Source organism: Zonotrichia leucophrys, chromosome 12, assembly GCF_028769735.1.
Source record: "Zonotrichia leucophrys gambelii isolate GWCS_2022_RI chromosome 12, RI_Zleu_2.0, whole genome shotgun sequence".
Lineage (NCBI taxonomy): Eukaryota > Metazoa > Chordata > Aves > Passeriformes > Passerellidae > Zonotrichia > Zonotrichia leucophrys.
In genome coordinates this window covers 6,619,614-6,638,703 of record NC_088182.1, presented here as the reverse complement: position 1 = coordinate 6,638,703, position 19,090 = coordinate 6,619,614, and the positions used below count along the sequence as shown (strand labels likewise).

General features: G+C 48.7%; 1 protein-coding gene across 4 annotated transcripts in view; it reads right to left on the bottom strand.

The window, feature by feature from the left end:
- Positions 1-19,090, bottom strand: part of PRICKLE2 (prickle planar cell polarity protein 2) — a 102,698-nt gene that overhangs the window by 24,797 nt on the left and 58,811 nt on the right. For 3 of the 4 annotated variants that reach the window (XM_064723766.1, XM_064723767.1, XM_064723769.1), the window contains one exon: positions 7,548-7,731. In XM_064723766.1, coding sequence (XP_064579836.1) covers positions 7,548-7,731 — 184 coding nt within the window. Of the gene's footprint in view, positions 1-7,547; positions 7,732-17,368; positions 17,852-19,090 lie in introns of those variants that run through there. The other variant, XM_064723768.1, reaches the window with a different exon arrangement.

Genomic DNA, 19,090 nt, shown 5'->3' with positions numbered 1-19,090 from the left:
AAACAGGGTAGGAAAAAGCCTTTAAACTGGAGCCAACTTTATTCAAAGGCACTGAAGAGAGTAATTACATTAGTTTACAAATGCCTTTGTGCTCTGTGGTCTTCCTAGGTTTGGAGTATGTTTCCAGTTTAACTTTGACAGTTTACAAACCTACCCTGGCCCTGCTAAATAAAGGCAGAACTACAGCTTGTCCTGATGGTCCCAGGGTGACCAAAGACAAAACCCACATGAGCACATCTGCGAGCAAAGCCTTACACCTCCTAGAATGAAAAGTTTGCAAACATCCTGTAAATTCAAGCTATTGGTGAAGGATCTCTTTGATCAATGAATTAAAGGAGGTGGAGGGGAAATATTCTATTTCTTACGCCACAAATTGCTGTTGGGAAGTAGCATTTGCTGTACTCGCCCTGGCCACAACCCCCCTTCCAAAAGCACCCACCCAACCGGGCTGTTTGGGATGACTCTATGGCTGGGATGGACTACAAAGGAGCTCATGCTGTCCTGGCACGGGTGCTGACTTGCTCAGCCCTCACAGCCCCAGCTGGGCAATCCTGCCTGGCTCTCCTGAAACCAAACCAACTGCAAGGCTTCTGCAAAGAGCCCTGTGAGGGCAGGACGTGCTGGCCTGTGTGCAGTAGGGTGCCTGAACACAGATGTCCCCAAGAAGGGGACCTTGGTGACTCAGCCAGCACTCAGGCACAGCGCAGCACACAGAGAGTCTGTTCAAAATTCAGCATTCCCCAATGTCCCCCTATGCCCAGCACAGCATCCTCTCCCCAGGGAACGTGCCAGGGTACCACAGCCCTGGCAGCCCATTCCATGACACCCAAGGATGTCCTGTGGCAGCACAGGGAGCTGCTGGCACACTGATGTGTGTGTGCTCCGCTGTGGCCCCTTCTCCTGGCTCAATGCTGCGTGCAAACTCCCACGGGACTTGGCTGCTGAGGGCGGAAGGCAAACAGTGGCTCTGACAAGCCTGTGCTGGCCTGGGCGAGCAGGGCTGCTCCTGTGGCTTGCCTGCTCCTCCCCAGTGCCAGCTTCTGAACAGCACACATCAGGCTTTAATGACCCTTTACACTGAGCACTTAAAATTGACAGAGAAACAAACCTGATGCTTTTGTGTGTCTCTCATTCCTGCTGGCCTCCCTTGGAAAAGCAAGGGTGAAAAAATCCCAAACAAACCACATGCAAATAACCTTCCCAAATATGCCTGTGAAACACTGCAAGTGTTTGTACACGTTGACTCACACACAAGCTCCACAGATGACAGCACGTGTGAGCCTGGAAAACGGGTTCAGTGTGCTTTGGCCTGAGTCTGGCACGTCCTCCTTTGGCAAGGCCATTAGGATACAAAGCACTGATTTATTTTTTTGAAGCAAAACAATCCTTACGGCAGGGCCAGATGCTCTGAAATGAAGAGCGGGAACTGCTGGCTGGCTCTGCCAAGCGTGGGGATGCAGGCAGGCAGGCAGGCACCCTGGAGGGATGCAGAGTGTCCCCTGAGAGCCCAGAGCCCGGCTGGGAGCAGGACTGTGTCCCCCCAGACTGAGAGTGCCCATCGCAGTGGGGGCAGATGCACTCCTGGCGCCGGGCAGCCCGGCATCCCGCAACGCTGCGCCTGCTCTTGGAAACCCGCTCCTAAGGCAGAGGGACAAAGGCAGGGAACAAAGGAAAAATCATTTCTCTAAGTGCTATTTGTTCTGGCACGCTCTGCGGCTTTCCGCACGCTCCTCTCCCACGGCAGCCGAGGCGTCGGAGCGCTGCTGCTCCCCCGTCACAGCGACATCCATCCCTGCCAAGCCTCTGGAGCAGCTCCCTCTGTAAGGGATCCCTCGGAAGCGCCGCTTCCTGCTGCCATCAAAGAGGAACGTTTGAATGAAGACTTTACGTCCGCACGTTTTAGGCTTGTGAAAGCCTATGACACGGTTTTTCTTTTTTTTTTTAAAGCAGAAATTGAATTTGGATTAAAAAGAGCCAGACCAGTGCTTTCAACAGCATCAAGAGCAGTCTATGCTGCGAGGTCCATGCTCCCTGGAGCACCAGGAATGATAATGATCATCTGCTGCATTGATCATCACTGATCATTCTCCTGGGTATCCCACGCAACATGCTCTTGGATTTCTAAGGCATGGGGTAGCACACTTGTGTAACACTGCAACTCAGAAAAGCTATAATTGCACACTGGAATAAAGCTCCAGGAGAAGTTTCTGTTGGGTAGTCCAGGGTTTTTCAGTTTCCTTTTCCACTCCCTGCTCCTCCCCTGCCTCTCACCTCTGCTGACCCCCACACATATTCTTCAAATTTCAGAATCGAGCAAACCATGTCAGGCGAGTGGTTTCGTTTCTGTGACCCACCAAGAGTAGCCGATTCCTTCCCTGGTAATAAGATTGTTCAAGGATTAAGTAATTTTGACAGCTTCCATTGGCTCACCATGACCAGGCCAACACCCTAGGATACAGAAATGGAGCAAATGCCCAGACACACGGTTTTGCCATGGGCTCTTTTGCAGCATGGGATGTGCTCACACTTCATCCACTCTGTTCCAGGGCAGGGGAGCAGCTCCAGGACCTCCTGCCCCACTCCAGCTGCCCTCAAGTCATGCAGCACTGGCATCACAGGCAGAAAAAGCAAAGCATTCCGTGTGCAGGACTGCTGCTCCATCCAGCAGCTGGGAAGCATTCGGCACAGTCCGATGCCTGGGGGCTGGATTTAGACAGCTCCAGCCTTGAAATAGGAGCCGCTAACTGCCGGGCTATTTAGATACTGAGAGAGTTCACCGGGGAGGTGATGGACTTACCCTACCTCAAAGTGAAACTGGAGAGCCTTTCAAAACGTGCTGAAAGGCAGCTTTTGGGTAAAACACTCCAGCGTGCACATGTGTAAGCGGGCAGAATGAGAGGCAGCTGCAGCTCCTGGGAGCAGGGCACACCAGGAACAGCTTCTCAGAGCCTTCAGCTTTCCATCCACCCTGCTCTGCTCTCAGGATCTACCAGCAAGGAAGAGCTCTTCAGGGGCCCTTTGTCCTTCCTCTACCAGGCTGTAAATTAAATTAGCTTCCCACTACTACACAGGTTTGGGTGGCTTTGGTCTGTTTTACTCCTTCCTTGCTCCATGCAAGCCTTCAGTCTCTTGAGGAGTGAAACAGTTTGCTGAACTCAGAAGGCTCAAGAAGGAACAAGATGGTACAATGACCGTGACACACAGGCACAAGTGAGACACACATCCCCCAGGGATGCCTGGCCCAGATAATGTACTTTCTGTCTCACCAGAATGGTGAAAATCTTTATGTAAGGTGTAAATGCATGTTCAGTGTAGGTTCATCTCTGTTCTCCTTTCCTCACTTTGTGACCTGAACAGCAACTGATGAAACTTGAAGGTTTTATAACTCAAGCCCTTGCAACAGGTCTTGCAAAATATCCAGAAGAAGGATTAACACGTATTCTAGCCCCTGGATAAATTCCCTGTGACAGCTACAAGTTTCACACCACTGCAAAGCTCTCGAGGTCCAAGCTCCAATGGCTGCCTTGGAGAAAAATGGTCCCCTGAACCTTCATGCTGCTAATTTTAGCTCAGATGACACTTTCATAACTTTTTAAGGGACTCAACCAGAGGAACTGTGTTGACAACAAGAGGGAATTAAGTTCTTACAGCACATGCAAGGTTCTCAGATGCTGGCATGCCACAGCCATACAAAAAAGCCACAGCGAGGCTGAAGTAGAGCCCCATCTTTTGTTTAATTGGAAATTTCTGCCCATAACCAGCTGCTCCTAATACTGAGACACAATAAAGACAGAAATCCTAAAAAATCCCTTGTATTCAGAAATTCAAAGTGGCATGTTATAACCCCTTTGGATTTCTCCAAACCACAGGCCCAAGGAATTCAAGGCTGCACATTCACACACATGTATTTACACATGCCTTGCCTAAAAATGTGAAAAACACATCACAGAAGGACTTATTTCCAAGCATCTGCCCTCAAACTTATGTCAATGCAAGGAGGATCAGCTGTCACACTGCCAGCCCCAGCAGACAAACTGGCTCCCAAAGATGTCTTCCTCTGTCTCTGCAGCCAGGCTCAGCCTGGGATTTTGCTTTGCTGAGGACACACTTCTAAAGGTGTTTGTCCATTTCAAGACTTTGACACCGATTTCTTTATCCAACAATTGAACTGCAAGGCAGAAAAAAAGAGCATTTCACAAAGCCCATGTGCCTGCTTCTGTACAGCCATCTCTGCCATTCTCATCTGCATCCCTATCTTCCAGAAGGGAAGTCCCTCTTCTGCCATAAAACAACTTCTCATTGAATTCAATCCAAGTGGGATTAGACCCCACAGAAGCCTCCTGGCCATCCTGTGTAGCTGCAAGAAACCCTGTTTCCTTATCACATTGTGATTTATGGAGCTCAGTCCTGGGTTTTTACCTGTCACTTTCCTGACTGGCAGGTTGTTGCTGAGCCTTACACCTCTGATGGTTTCAAACCTCTTCCAATTTCCTGCCTGAATGCATTTGGAGACAGTTTATGTCTATGTTCTTGGGCTAAAGTTGGAGCTTGGACAACTGCTCTACCCCCTCTAATGAACAGGGCAAAGAACAATCCTAATCAACAGTTGGTTAGGCTGGACAAACTAAGCTCTTGTAGGCTCCTCAATGAAATAACATTTCCAGTGTCCTTCCAGTTTATACCCCTCTTTCTTGAGCAAACATGTCATACATTTTAGTTGATTTACCAGAAAAATTTTTATCATACCTTATGCAGGGGTGCTATCAATTTTTAAATTACTATCTTAACCCCTGTGTTATAAACATATTTAGAAATATATTGCATGTATGGCTTTTGAGTCAAGCCCTTTTTAGCCTTACATACTGTAAGACTTTTTAGTCTCACACACTGATGAGCCATAAGGGATAACTTCCAGCTCCACTCCTCATTACAATGTTTGGATCAGTATCTGTGAACATTGGACCAATGTTTTTTTTGTCTTCAGTACTGGGCATTGAGTGCCCACATGTACCACAGAGCAGCTGAGGCCTGAGTCAGTGTCCAGGAGTACAGTGAGACCTTATAGGCTTGAGTCTATTCCCCTCTAGATGACAGTAATTTAAGATTTGGATTGAAGGGACTCTTCAAATACTGAAATGACCTTTGGACACTGCCAAAAAACAATGTCATGTTTGCAGGCCAACTCCTCCCCACTGAAATCCTGTAAATTGCTGTGTTGAGTGAGGCATGAGCGCTGTCTCCCAAGAATAGTGAGGAAAGGGAGGTTGTCGTCCAAGTAAAATAAGAAAACTGCATTAGTCTTTCAGGGGAACACTTACCTCCCCAGTTCATATACTGCACTGAGATTTTAATAAAGTAGAATATTGCGGAAAAAGTTGTTTCATTTAATCTGTTCCACATCCAAAAAAATGCACCAGCGAAACAGCAGGAGGCAGAGAAAAATTCCCTGCCTGTTAATGTGTATTTTCAGCCCAGCCTGACAGCAGCACCCTCAGCCAGGGCAGAGCCCACCAGCTGCTCCATAGCAGGCACCAGCCTTGCACACCTGACTCATTGCCCAAAAAGCCACATCTCTCTGCAGACTGACACATCCCCAGTGAGCTGCTGCAGAGGCATCTCCTACCCCCATGGGAGGTAAATGGCCCCTCCTGGGCAACCCCAGCCATGGGACAACCATTCTGTGATTCCATGAAATTCAGGGTGCTGCTCTTCACCAGGGACAAAGGCCAGGCCTGCAGTGCAGCTCCTGCACAGCCCAGGGAAGTCACTCCTCACTTTTGTCATCTCAGTGGCTCATCTAACACGTGGAAAGTCATGACAGGGCTGGCAGATGAGCTCTGCTGGATGGATTTCAGGGCCTGTCTGCTTCTGCTTATGGCTGCTCTTCATCTCCATGGTGATTAGAGACAGGTCTGAAGTGGCAAATTTGCTGAGAGGCCCAGCGATGCACACTGAGGAGCGTACTGAGAAAATAAGTGTTTGGACTGAGGAGCACCATGACCTCTGCAAGGAACAGACGCTGGAAGAACCTAAAATTACATTAACCTGAGTAATGCATGAGATGTCAGTAGCAACTGGTAGAGCTAAAGGACTTCTCCTTCCTCCTGAGCATCCCCAACTCCCCGATGCCACACTTAAAGAGCACCTAAGGGATCAAAGAAGCACACAGATCTCCTGGAATATGTCCCCTCCATGCTGAAAGAGGGTTTCAATCACTGCCCATAACCATGACTACCTGGTCAGGTGCCACCTGTCACTAAATACCTGTATTTCCACCCAAAGCTACAGGACCATGGGCCAGCTTGAGCTCCAGAAGCTGCTGACACGCCTGGGCAGAAACCAGCAAGGAGAGCAGGTGGCACCAGCTTGGGTATGGTCCTCCAGTGGGACCTCCCAAACCCATCAGTTCATGTTGCCACAGCATGAAGGACCAGCAGAGCCACTTCAGAACCATCTGCATTTCTCCACACACCACGCCTTGTACCTCCTGTGAGGCAAAAAGAGAGCTTCTGACATAAGGAAGGTGACAGAAAATAAGGCTGCTGCCTGATTTGCATGGTTGGATGGCACCAAATGAAACACATGGTGCTGTGGAGTTTCAAGTGAGCACTGAGCAAGGCTTATAAAGACAAGGGGAAAAAAAAGAAACAAGCTACCAAACAACTGGATTTTCTCTAATCAGACAGATAATATTTACAGCCTACGGGTGGTGCCAAAATATTTCAGGAAATTCCTAAGCCTGTCTGAATAAAAGCACAGGAAAACACAGTACTTAAGGACAGCAGCTATGGCAGCAAGAATGAAAGCTTTCCACCCCCTTCCAGCCTCCTTACAGTTTAAAATTATTGCCACATCATATCATACTGCAATTACCAAGGCTAAGCTCATTTTGCCATCTTCACTGCAAATGAAGTTCTGACTTGAACACATAAAGGACCAGCGTAAAAATCAAAGGAATCATGTAAACTGGAAGGAGCAGAATCAATGCACGCTCCACAGAGCTCACTGAGGTCTAATCCGTCCCACTCAATCCTGCACCAAGAGACTTGAGCTTTATTTAAGCTATTCCTTCCAGCAAGGCATAAACATCATGCTTGGAAAACCCAAACCACAAAGCTTTTGGCCCATTTTTCAGAGTTATCTACCAGCTTTGACTGTCTGCCCTGGACTCACCACAGAGAAGAGCAGTCCAGGAGGGCAGAGGAGCCCCTGGGAAACACTTGAGTCGCATTGCTTCTTTCCCAGTGAAACATTAGATACGTCTTTTCCCTTGCACAACCACGAGAAATCCCATCCTGGAGGTATTTTGTTTCCCCCCTCTCAATTACCAATTACATCCACAGATGCAGAAAACCACAGGTCCTGCAAGGATCACGTGTCTGTTTTGTTCCATTTGAGCATTCAGACCCTGCAAAGTCTCTCTAGTGCACCCAGAAACAATCACACACAACAAGTGCTTGCACTCCTAGAAGAAAAATCAGGTAAACTATTTTGAAAGAACATGCAAAATCAATTATTTTCTGGTATCTGGGTGGTGTCATCATTACCTGCTCAGGCTTCAGGCCAGGGGGTACCCAGGCATACTCCTCCAAAGCACAGCCTGAGTCGTCGTCAGAAGTTGAATTCCTCTGGAAGTCAAACATGAGCTTGGTGACTGTCTTCTCCATCTCCAGAGGCATAACTGTTACAATGTGCTCTTCCTGGGAGCACTTACAGTGAAGGCAGATCTTCCTGTAAGGTGAGGAGAGAGAAAAACAGAAGCTCTGGTGAGCAGTGCTTTAAATGAGAAAGTGATTCCTGCCAGTCGAGACTAAACTCAACCCTTTCTTATCCTCAGGCATTTTCTAACACAGGATTTGTCTCTCTTATGAGGAGGAAATAAAAGTCCATATTTACTGTAAAAACACTTGGCAATAATCTGAGTCAGACTGCCCAATGTCTGGGGATATACATTTGCTTGTCCCTTTACTGCACCACACAGAGTATTTCCAGGGGCCAGCACAGGCACAGGCCATGCCTGGTGGGGGTCAAATTGCCAGCCAGAACTGCAGAATCATTACTGAATTAAGGACAACTGAGCACTTTGCTAAAATGGGAAACGGTGGATTGACTGGGAAGCTGTGAATGACAAGTCTCTTTAGCATGCTGATAGCATAAATTTGCTTATTAAAGTAGCATAAAAATTGATTATAGTCTGAACATATAAATCTAAATTAAATTAAGGGAGGCTACAAAACCCACACTCATACTGCAATGGAATCTTAACCACCTGGCTTGGTGGCACATGCCACAGCACAGCAGCACTGGGAGGAAAGCACAAGATCTGAAAGAACAGCCCACAGAGGCTGCAATTCAACAGCCATTAGATTAATTCACTGCAATATCTGCTGCTCTTAACACTTCTTTAAAGGGGCTGTTCCTGCAGCTTGTGGCCTGTGACAGATTTTCTTTGCAGGCTTGAACCTGAACTTCTATCTGTAGGGCTGCAAGGACAGTACAGACTCATAGAATGGTTTGGGTTGAAAGGAACCTTTAAGGTCAATCAGCTCCAACATCCCCTGCCATGGGCAGGGACACCTTCCACTAGACCAGGGTGCTAAGGGCTCCATCCAGCCTGGCCTTGAACACTTCCAGGGATGGGACATCTGCAAGTTCTCCAGGCACTCTGTGCTAGGGCTTCACCCACCCACAGTAAAGAATGCCTTCCTAATATCCAATCTAACCTTTGTCTCAGTTTAAATCCATTCCCCCTTGTCCTAACACTATATGCTCTTGTAAAAGGTCCCTCTCCAGCAATGCTGTAGGCTCCCCCAGGAAAGGCTGATAAGGTCACCACAGAGCCTTCTCTTCTCCAGGCTGAACAATCCCAACCATCTCAGCCTTTCCCCACAGGACAGGTGTTTCATCCCTCTAATCATCACACCCCTGCACCAGGGTAACAGCGAAGGACAAACCTGGCTGAAACCACCTCCTGGCAAAGAAAAAGAGGTTAAAGGGAATGCTGACAAATTGGCTTCTATTTCTGAAAACTCAATGTTTTTCCACAGGCTGGGTCAATGGTATCTATTTTAGAGCAACCACACAGGATTCTGAATTAATTTGCACTAATGAAGCACCACTGACTTCTGAGGAATGAGATAAGGTTTCACTTGGGTAGCAGAAGGGAGACACCTCAGAAATAAGAAGGTACCACACAAAATCAAGGGAAAATCTGCAGTTGCTATTGCAAGTTTCTCTGCTCTGCGGTAAAGCAAAGAAATTCAGAGGGAAGTAACAGTTAAACCCAGGGGCTGGAATTTTTAAACACCTTTCCTTCTCTTTCACTGCTGTGTACAAGCCAGCTAAGCATAGCAGTGCTCAGATCCAGCTTCAAGTCTAAATTTCCATTTGGCCATTACAGCACAAAAAACGCACTCTAGCAAAAGTCAAGAGGCTCCGTTAAGTCAAGCCAGGGAGATTTGCCAGATTTTCCCATTTCCTGCCTTTCATCAGATCTAAACCACACAGCAACCCCCACACACTCCAGCGTCTGGTTTGCGTCCAGTCGGGGAGTCTCGGCATCACCTCTGGCTGTTTCCTTAAAAAATAACCAAGGTACCATTTCATGTGAATATTTTAATTAATCAGCTACTGTGGAAGGGGTACTCTGCCTCAGCAAAGTCACTGCTATCATTGCTGTTTCCATCTCATTTCATGATATGATTAAAAGCAGCTTAATAGGAAACAAGATTTTAAGAATAATTGATAGAGCCCCAGATTTGGCCCTGGAGTTAAGTTATTCTAAAGTAGTTCAGGACTTTACCAAATTTTGACTTTTGGGATATTGATCATGCACTTCAAAGGGGGACAAACCCAACAGCCCAGTGGGAGCATGAGCATTATGATGGGGGAAAAGCCAGAGCACAGGCTTCCTCCTCCTTCCCACTCTAGATACATCCCCCTCAGGAGATGGGACATAGCATGAGAGCATCAGACATCTTGGCTTTTGATAAATTAAATAAATCAGGACTTGCAATAACAGTGTCAAAAACTGAATAGGTGAGATGTATGATCAGTCAGACCCCAGAGATCACTTCCACACCCCCAGCTCACACCACACACAGCCAGGAGCCTGAGGACTGGGTCAGGAAGCTGGTTTACCCCACCCTCCCTCCTGCCCCATCCCAGGCAAGCGAGTACTGCTGGTGAGTGGCTGCCCTAGTCAGAAAAGCAAAGGATGAAAACAACACAGGTTGCCTATCTACTCAGCAGTGATGTCCCCAAGCCAGAACAACTTTGCACCATTAAAACTTGACCATCTCCAGGCATGGGGTTTCTGCCACCTCCCTGGGCAAACTGTACAAAATTCAAGACCTTGTCTCTGAGACAGTCAGCTTTTTCCTCCTCATTAAAAACAGATGATTAACAGCTTTAATTACAATTTTCTTTACATTAGGATATGCTGTTTCATGGGAACAATACTCAGTGTCCTAGGAGTGTCTTTCCACTTCTATGATCAGGTTTCCATGACTTCTTCACATAGGTCTCACTTACTCAACTTTATTTTATCATCTTCCAGCTCACTATAATTAAAAATAATTCCCCATAGCAAAAATTTAATATCAGAATGTACATTTCAAATGCGAGATGAAATTGAAAAAAAACATTTTCCCCTGCTGCACTCAGAGCAGAGCAGCACAAAGCGAGACAACGCACGTGTCAGCGCTCGCCCGTGCCTGCAGTGACCACAGTGACAATGTGGGTGCCACAGAGGGAGCTGGTGGCTGTTGGAGGGGAGCAGGGCCATGGCTGGCAGCCTGCCTGGCTGCTCCTGCCAGCAGCAGCTCCTTAGGAAGTGCATCACAGGCTGCAGATGCTCACACATCCGTGTGTCACACACCTTACCCTGGACAAGGAGCTGCAGCCTTGTGGTGGCACCTCCTCCAAAGGGAAACCCATTCGCTTGGCTCTGGCCAAGCCTCACCACCACCAAAGCCTCAGCAACAACAACCTCTGCTGCCTGTGCAGCCTTGCACAACTTGAGCAGAGTGCAGACGGCCAGGTTTTATTTAGCAAGAATAAATTAACACCAATCACTGTCTGGAAATCCCGTCTTCATTCATGAGCCTTTCCATCTTGCTCCCATCCCAGGTCTGCGAGCTTGTCTCAGGGAAGAATCAGAGATATCACCAGCACTGAGGAGAAAACAACGGAGCAAGGATGGCTGACAGCATGACTGGCTTTGAGCACAGAGGGTGAATAAAGGAGCTTTTAAGCTTGTGGGCAGGGAGGAAAGGCGAGCGGAGCCGGCGGCAGGCAGGCTGCTGCAGGAGGCACGGGCTGGGGAGCATCGGCAGGGCTGCTCTGCACAGAGCTGCACACAGAGCTGTCCTGTGCTGGGGCCACGGCGGCGGGAAGCAAATGGGGAGAAAAAGAACATTTCCTGGTGTCAGATTTAGCTGGAAAGGAGCCTGCCTTGAATTGACTTCACATGGTGCAAAGCAGCAACGTCTCAGAAACAGACTGAAAAATTTCTTCTCCTCAAGGCCAGCGAAGTTACAAGATGGATGTGTTTTATTTTGCATTGGCTGCTTTTTACATGGTGCTCCTGGCACAGTGGGCAAGTCCTCTCCTCAGAGGAGACTCTAAGCCCACTTCCAGTCATATCCCTACCCACACACTGGTGCAGGAGGAAGGTGTAAATAGATCCACCATCCCACGCCAGGTTTTTCTCTCTATAGATGAAAACAGGCACACAAGGGGAATCTTAAGGAAACAGGAACCCAACACACCAAGCAGAGAACATGGCTTCAAAGTACCTCTTGCTGGGATGCTGAAGTACACTTCCAGCTTTGGTTCACCTACGTGGATCTTGACACAAAGCCAACTGCCCTGTGAGGTCCCTGGGACGAGGCAGTCCCTCGTTGTACAACCCTGTTAGCAAAGCACAGCCTCTGCCATCTCTGGAGCCTCCCGCAGCCCTTTCATCTCAGCAACGGCACCAACAAAAAGCTAAACCATGCTGAAAGCACTAGTGCAGTGCAAGAGGCTCTGGAGAGAGCTGTGAGTGTGACCCCAGCTTTCTGAAGAGAGATGAGGTCTCCCTGCTGTGAAACACCAGCAGACTCCAATTTGGGAAAGCATGAGCAGAGCTAAAGAGTCAGGGAAGAGGTGGAGGGCAGCCTGTCACCATGGCAAAGGGGGTCCTTGCCAATAGTGTGTAGCTCCAGCAAAGGAGCCAGGTGAGCTGGGCTCTCCCAGGGAACAGCCTGCATGTCTGGCTTTTGGGATGGGACTCCCTAGGATGCTGAAGGCAACACACCCCTGCCTGCAGGAAAAGCTCCTGGCCACAGGGCTCTTCTCTTCCTGTTCAGTGCGTGGGCATGCAGAACATAATACAGCAAAAAGCACCAAGGCAAAGCTTCTCAAAGGCTGAGATCCACAAATATTCTGAGAAAGGGCAGAGCCCAACGCCTCCCAGCAACAGCAGAAAGGAAGGCAGAGTTTAAAATTGTGGCAGAAATGTTAGAATTCCTCTTGGACAAAGAAGGAACTCGGTAAACAGCCCTTATCACCCACCAGCGGGTGCTTATCTCTGCTTCTCACTTGTTTCTTCTGGGATGGAAATAAATGGGCTGTGTCAGGGAGCAGCTCCCTCTCCAGACAAAGCGAGCAGCCGGAATGCCACGGCCCTGCACGGCCATGGAGGCCTCTGCTGTGCTCCCTAATACAGGATTTGCATGCATTTGTGCACACATTAGCATGCAAGATTTGGAATCCCTCAAAAAGCAATTGTCTGCTCTGCTCAGATGGGGGGTGTAAATGCAGACGGACAATTCCCTTCTCACTTGGCTTAAGGCACACGTGGCAGCCTGATCTCCTTCCAGCACCCTGCCATCATTCTGACTGCAATAAGTCTTCTGGTCATCAGCCAGTACATCACAAAACCCCAAGACCTCTTGGAAAAGGGAGAGAAGACTCAGGATTTGGGGCAGCTCCTATGACCCCTGAGTCTCTTAAGGAGGGTGTCTTAATATCCCTGCCTGTTATCTCTGAGAGTTAATGAGGCATCTTCCCATCCCAAGTGAGCTCCAGCCATACAGACACGTTTTTCCAGACCCCACAAGAAGGGCAAATATTTACCTAAATGGAAAAATTAACAGTCCTTCACTGCCATAGGGAGAGCCCAGCAGTTCTCCTCCAGCATGGGGAAACTGAGGCATGGAGCAACCACAAGCAGCACCCAGCTGTGGCTTCCCCATGCACTTCCTCACCATCAGAGGTGCCCCAAGCTTTTGTGCTTAAAACAGACAGTTCAGGCTGGCCTCTTTCTCCAACTTCTTTAACATGGAATGCTGCTAACAGTAGCCCCCATCCAGCTGCTGCCCATGGCCTCAGGACCCATGGATCTCAGTGACAAAGGGGCATCTCCCCAGATAAAACATTTCTGTAACTTCCTAGCTCTTCCAGTCACTGCAGCTGAAAAAACCCCAACTTATCAGTGGGAATGAACTGCATAGATTCTGCGTTACCTGGGTTGAAAGGGAAGCTTTGCAAAAGCTTTTACCTGCCCACTGTGGTGCAGGAGAAGGTGAATTAGATGTGGGTACCAATAATAGCAGGAATTCAAAGTCTGAGGACAAGGTGCCCTTGGTGGCCTACAAGGACAGTCAAGGGATGCCAACATTCACTTGACACAACATGTTGTGGGAACAGCTGGCTTGACAGATCAACATCAGGTGGTAGCAACAGAGCTGGCAGAACAGTAATGCCAGGAAACCAAGGAAGAGAGAAATAATCCAGCAACCAAACTGGTTGCATCCTACAGATACAAGTCCCCCAGATCCCAAAGGCCATAGGAAAAGCACGAGTAGCCACCCATCCGCATGAAGGTCACATTAGGTGGGGAAACACTAAGAGGACGGAGGAATTGCAAATCAGACTCCTCTCTATTTTCCCCATCCATGCTCTTGTCTCTCCCCTCAATTTGCTCAAGGCAAACCAGCTTTCTTTACAGAATTGTTTTATTTGTAGTTCCCCCCTGACCCTTGCAGCGCCCATAGCACCAGTTGTGAAGGTATCCAGGATGGCATTGAAGCTTTTATGACAAAGCCCATTTCTGCTCCTAGAAAAATTCTCCTCTCTAGCTGATTTGTCCATGTTTGGCCTCAGGCTGGAGACTAATTTTAATTTTAAAACTCATCCTTTACCAATGCAAAAGCTATTCTTGCTTAATTAAGAAAAATAAGAATAAAAAAAGAACTATCCCCAGTACTGCCAGCTGCAGCCAAATATGAACAAAAGCAGCCTTTGAGGATTTTGTTCTGCTTCCACCATGAATCAGGACCATCCCTTTCCCCAGCAGGTAGAACACCTGCCCATGGGTTCCCACTGCCCTGTTCCCAAACCACTGCTTCCCTGAGGCACAGCCTGGGGCTGCTCCCAATCCTGCTGTGCTCTGAGGCACCACACGGCAGAGAACAACCAGAGGCAGACCAGGAAATCAGAACAAAACACAACACAATGCACAAACCCCCCAGATTCCTCACCTGATGTGTCTGGTGCCCTCTTAGGCAAACAAGGAATCAGAACCACAGACCAAAGCTGTGGCCAGACTTTTCAGCAACACCCCAGGATGAGAATGAAAACATGACCAATCTTTCCAGCCTGTGGCTGAACCACAGTGGGGGATCTGGGGTGCATCACAGGCCAGTTTGGAGAGCCCAGGTGCACCCCAGTGCTCTGCAGTGAACACACACCCCTGCTTGGGCTCCAGTTTCTCCCTGTGAGCTGGGTAAGAGCAGCTGGGTGTTGAAACACCCTCTTGACCTGAGCCACAGTGCCAGGCTGCTCCCATGAGCTACAACCCCTGACACAAACTGTGAAAATTCTGATGCATAAAGATGAGATGGTTAAATTAAAGGATATTAATAACGCAGCAGCTCTCAGAAGAACCCTCAACTTGGATCTCTCAGGGTATTTTGCAAAAGATTCAATAATTTTTTTTCATAATAGAGGTTAGACAGAAGTGGGCAAATTGCTATACCCATGTGAGCTGCAGATCAAGCAAAAGGGAGAGAGAGAAGCGGCAAAAGAAGCTGCAGTGAGCCCCAGCCTGTTGCCCAGCCATGCTACCAGAAGAAAAGGCATCCAACAGGCTGCTCCCTCACATCCAAGACGATGGAGGCAGTCTGCCAGCTCACAGGCTTACCGCTACTCTCAGCATATTTATATTAGGGCTGGTTTTTTCCCCTTAAAGGTCCAGCTCTCAGCATACAGAAACAATAATAACCACATATTTTTCAGTCAGGGAGAAGAAATGCAAACCGCTAGTTTACAAGTTGAAGAGAAGAACAGGCTCAGCAGCAGCAGCAGTAATAACCCTGAAGCTGGTGGGCAAACAATGCTGAAGCCAAGCTCGTGACTATAAAAGGCAGAAGGTACAGGATGGGCAGATGCAGGGCTCTGGACACCCAGGAGGGTTTGGTGTCCCCCACGGCAGGACAACCCCAACCCCACAGATTCCAGAGACCAATGGGCCTCTGGTTGATGGGGATGGGACACAGTGGAGGAGCAGGCACAGCAGGGCCCTGAGGAACTCTCCCTCTGGGCTCCCCATCCAAGAGCCAGGGTGGGTCTGTGTGACAAAGCCCTGCCCTACCCTGAGGGCTATCCTGTCAGATTTTAATGATAGCATTGGGTGGCTTTTCAGCCTAACAGGATGCAGAGCTGTATCACAGGAGGTCCTTTCTGCATTGTTATAAACTGAAGATGAAAATTCCAAGCCTGGGGTTCTAGCACCCTGGATCCAAACCCAGCTGTCCACTGAGAAACCCATCTCTGTTCAGCATGCAGATCTTCACTGTTTTCTCAAGTTTTAATAACTCTGGGCTCTCCATAGGCAGTATTTATCTTCCTGCCCCTCTCCTATCCCCATCCCATTCCAGGCTCCAAGCCCATCACTCCAGACTAGCTAAACTAAGTGAGTTCCCAGCGACCTGCCCCAGGGCTGCACACACTATTTTAAGGGCCTTCACTTGTATTTGCAGCATGACAAGCAGAAACCACGGGAAGCAGTAAACATGCTGCAATCCAAGCATCTCACAGGCCATACATCCTCAAGGAGAAAAACCTGGCTGATGGGCAAAGCGCTCAGAAGCAGGATGAGCTAGGCTGAAAATGGTAATTTATTTCAGAAGTTAAGGCTCAGACGGCGTCCCCCGAGGCAGGCAATACTGACCCGCATGTGAAAGCAAACACTGGCAGCCTGATCCGAGGCTGTGCTGGCTGAGCCCAGCCAGGCTGCCAGCAGCAAATGCGCAAGGCTGGGTCATTCTGTTAAGCCGAGTCTGGCTGGCGGAAAACACACAACGGGAGGAGATTAAAATGCGAAGCAAAATATAATCTTGTTAGCTGCAGACAGTTTTACTTTACAAATCTTTATCACAGGCTCAAGCCGGCACCCTTATAAACACAATGCAGTGATGCGAGACATGTAAGTGCTCCCACAGCAGGCGAAATAATCGCCGAATGAAAATAAGTCAGATAAGTTACAAGATAAGAGAGCTAAAACTGAAAGGATGACACTGCATCTGGTGCAAATAATTATTTTGGCATTATTCTGTCCAGCGCTAATCCTCAACTGCTCAAAGAGATTCAATCACTGTTTAGCACCGCCAAGGAATCATGACTAGAAAACAAAGAATAACTGGATTAAAATCTTTCCACGGTCACAGGTCATGTCTGTGTCACATCTGCTTAAAATGTTCCTTCAAGGGACAAGAAAAAAAGGAAATTGGACTTGAAAAGATTGCACTGAAAAACATAACCCCCAGGTTGCAGTTCTAGGTTGGTTTATAGTTTGCCATTCTGGCATGAACAACAAGGGCTTAGAAAGATTATTACTTTAAAACTTCCTATTCTCAGGAAGGCAAAACCACCAAAATAAACATCTGAACAGCAGCGTCCTCATTCACAGCCCCAGCCTCCACGCAGTCTGCTCAGAAAATGTGCAGAGAATCCAGGCTTCTAGGGGCTGCATTCACCACAGCAATACAATTAACACCGAGAAATGAAGATTTTTAAACTCCTATTAGAGCCAGCTGAGCCCTCCTGATTATTTTTAAAACGAGAACTCCATTACAATAGCATCAGCATTTCTCCCAGACGTCCTGCAGCTGCAGAAATACAATTTAACAATTAACCTTATACATCCATAAACACAGAGCACAGCAAAGGCTGGAAAAACAGCGCAGCCCCTCGCAGCTAACCGAGCAAAGTTAGCACTGCGTGCATCCATGGAATGCTCCTCATTCCTCCTCCTCTACTTTCTATCCCTTCCAAAAACCCACGGCAAATGTGAAGCGGCTGGCCGAAGGCAGCTCCTTACCTGTTCCCGCTGGGATGGCAGCGCAGCAGGGAAGGCTCTATGAGCTGCCCAGCCGCCCTCGCTGTGCCCGGTGCCCGCGGGCTGCTCGCAGGACCAGCCGGAGCCCCGCGGTGCCACACAGCATCCCTCGCTCCGGCTCCGGGGCTCTGGGGAAGCCTTTCCGAGCAGGCACGTTCCCGCAGGAAAGCTGCCCTGGCAAACCGTGCCTTTCCTGCCCCGCGTCTGCAGCTCTCGCCTCAATTGCCTCGCTTAGAAATCCGGCTCCGGAGGGTCCCTCCCTCTCTGCTCCCAATGCGAGCGGCTCCAGCAGCTCCCCCCTGCAGCCTGCCTTTCTCCGAGTGACCCTCGGAGGTGGCGAGAGGATGTCCAATTTGCTCGCCGAGCGGAGGCATTAACGAGGAGCGATGCAGCCCATGGAGAATAATTGGCGGCGCGGGAGCGGCGCGGGGCTCTGCTGTTGCATTGCTCTCCTCTCCTGCATGTTAATGAGCAATGATGTCAGCAAGCCAAAGTCACCGCATCCCGCCCGGACCGCCACGGCCCGGCCACCCGCCCCTTTATTTACACGGAGATCAGCCCGCTCTCCCAAATCGATACATCCTCCAGGCTGTTTGGGCAATGGCAGAGCGGAAAAAAAATCCTCCTCGCTCGCTTGCGTGTTTCATAGAGTTGGCTGCGCACCAGCAGGCTAAATTGAACGGTGTGAAGACATTAATTATCCTTCCCTTCTTATTTGATGCTGACCGAACCTCAACTTGCTGTCAAACTTCAGGTACCGCTTCTTAGGTACGCGGGCTATTAACGCAATGATCCGCTGGCTCCGAGCAACGCATCGTTTTTCCTGGCTTTCAATGCCCTCTCAATTATCTCCTACACTAGTTTGATTCCCTACTGGAATCAAACGCAGCATGTTTATGACCAGCAGGGCTAAATATTCTGGGGAATACAAGTTATTAGCGTGGCATTTCGGTCACTGCATATTTTAATACATTTTCTCCCACACGGCCAGCACAGATGAACGATTCACACCTTTTTATGTGTGTCTCAGGTGAGTACTGCGAGCCCCAGGAATACAGCACCTCAGCTGGGGATGCTAAGCCTCTTCCCCCTGTGCTTCCTTCCCCTTGGAATAGAAAACGCAGAGAAGGAGCTACGCTGCCAAATCCCTTCTGCTGCTCTTTAATTCCGTTGTTTGGGAATTTGGTGGTCACAGATGAATAATTCGAGTCATCTGGAGGACAGCATACTTCTCAGTTTTTAGCATTTGCAAAAAAGTGCGTGCAATTCAAAAAACTCGTTTCTTTGAACTCAAAAAACACGCACAGAAAGAAATAAAACTTTCCCAACACATAGCGTTTCTCGTTGAGGAATACACCTGGTCCAGGTAGCTGGACTCCAAACTGCAGATTGAGATGGAGATTGAAATGCTCTTTAACCTCTGGGTGGGACCCCGAGACAAGAGACCATGAACTGCCAACCTTTGGGATAACAAAGGACATGAAGATGGGGGATGCCAGCCAGGTAAATGAACACTGAGAGACATTGCAGAACTGGGAATTGCCGACCTTTTGGATAACGAAGGAGTTGAAGACCACTGATGCTAGTGAGGTGGATGGACAGGAAAGTCACTGGGGGGAAAGGCTAGACTGGGAGAGGATAAAAGCCCACGAGTTCCTTTCTTGGTGGGTTCTCAGAGGCACCAACTTGGGCTACGTTTGTGTT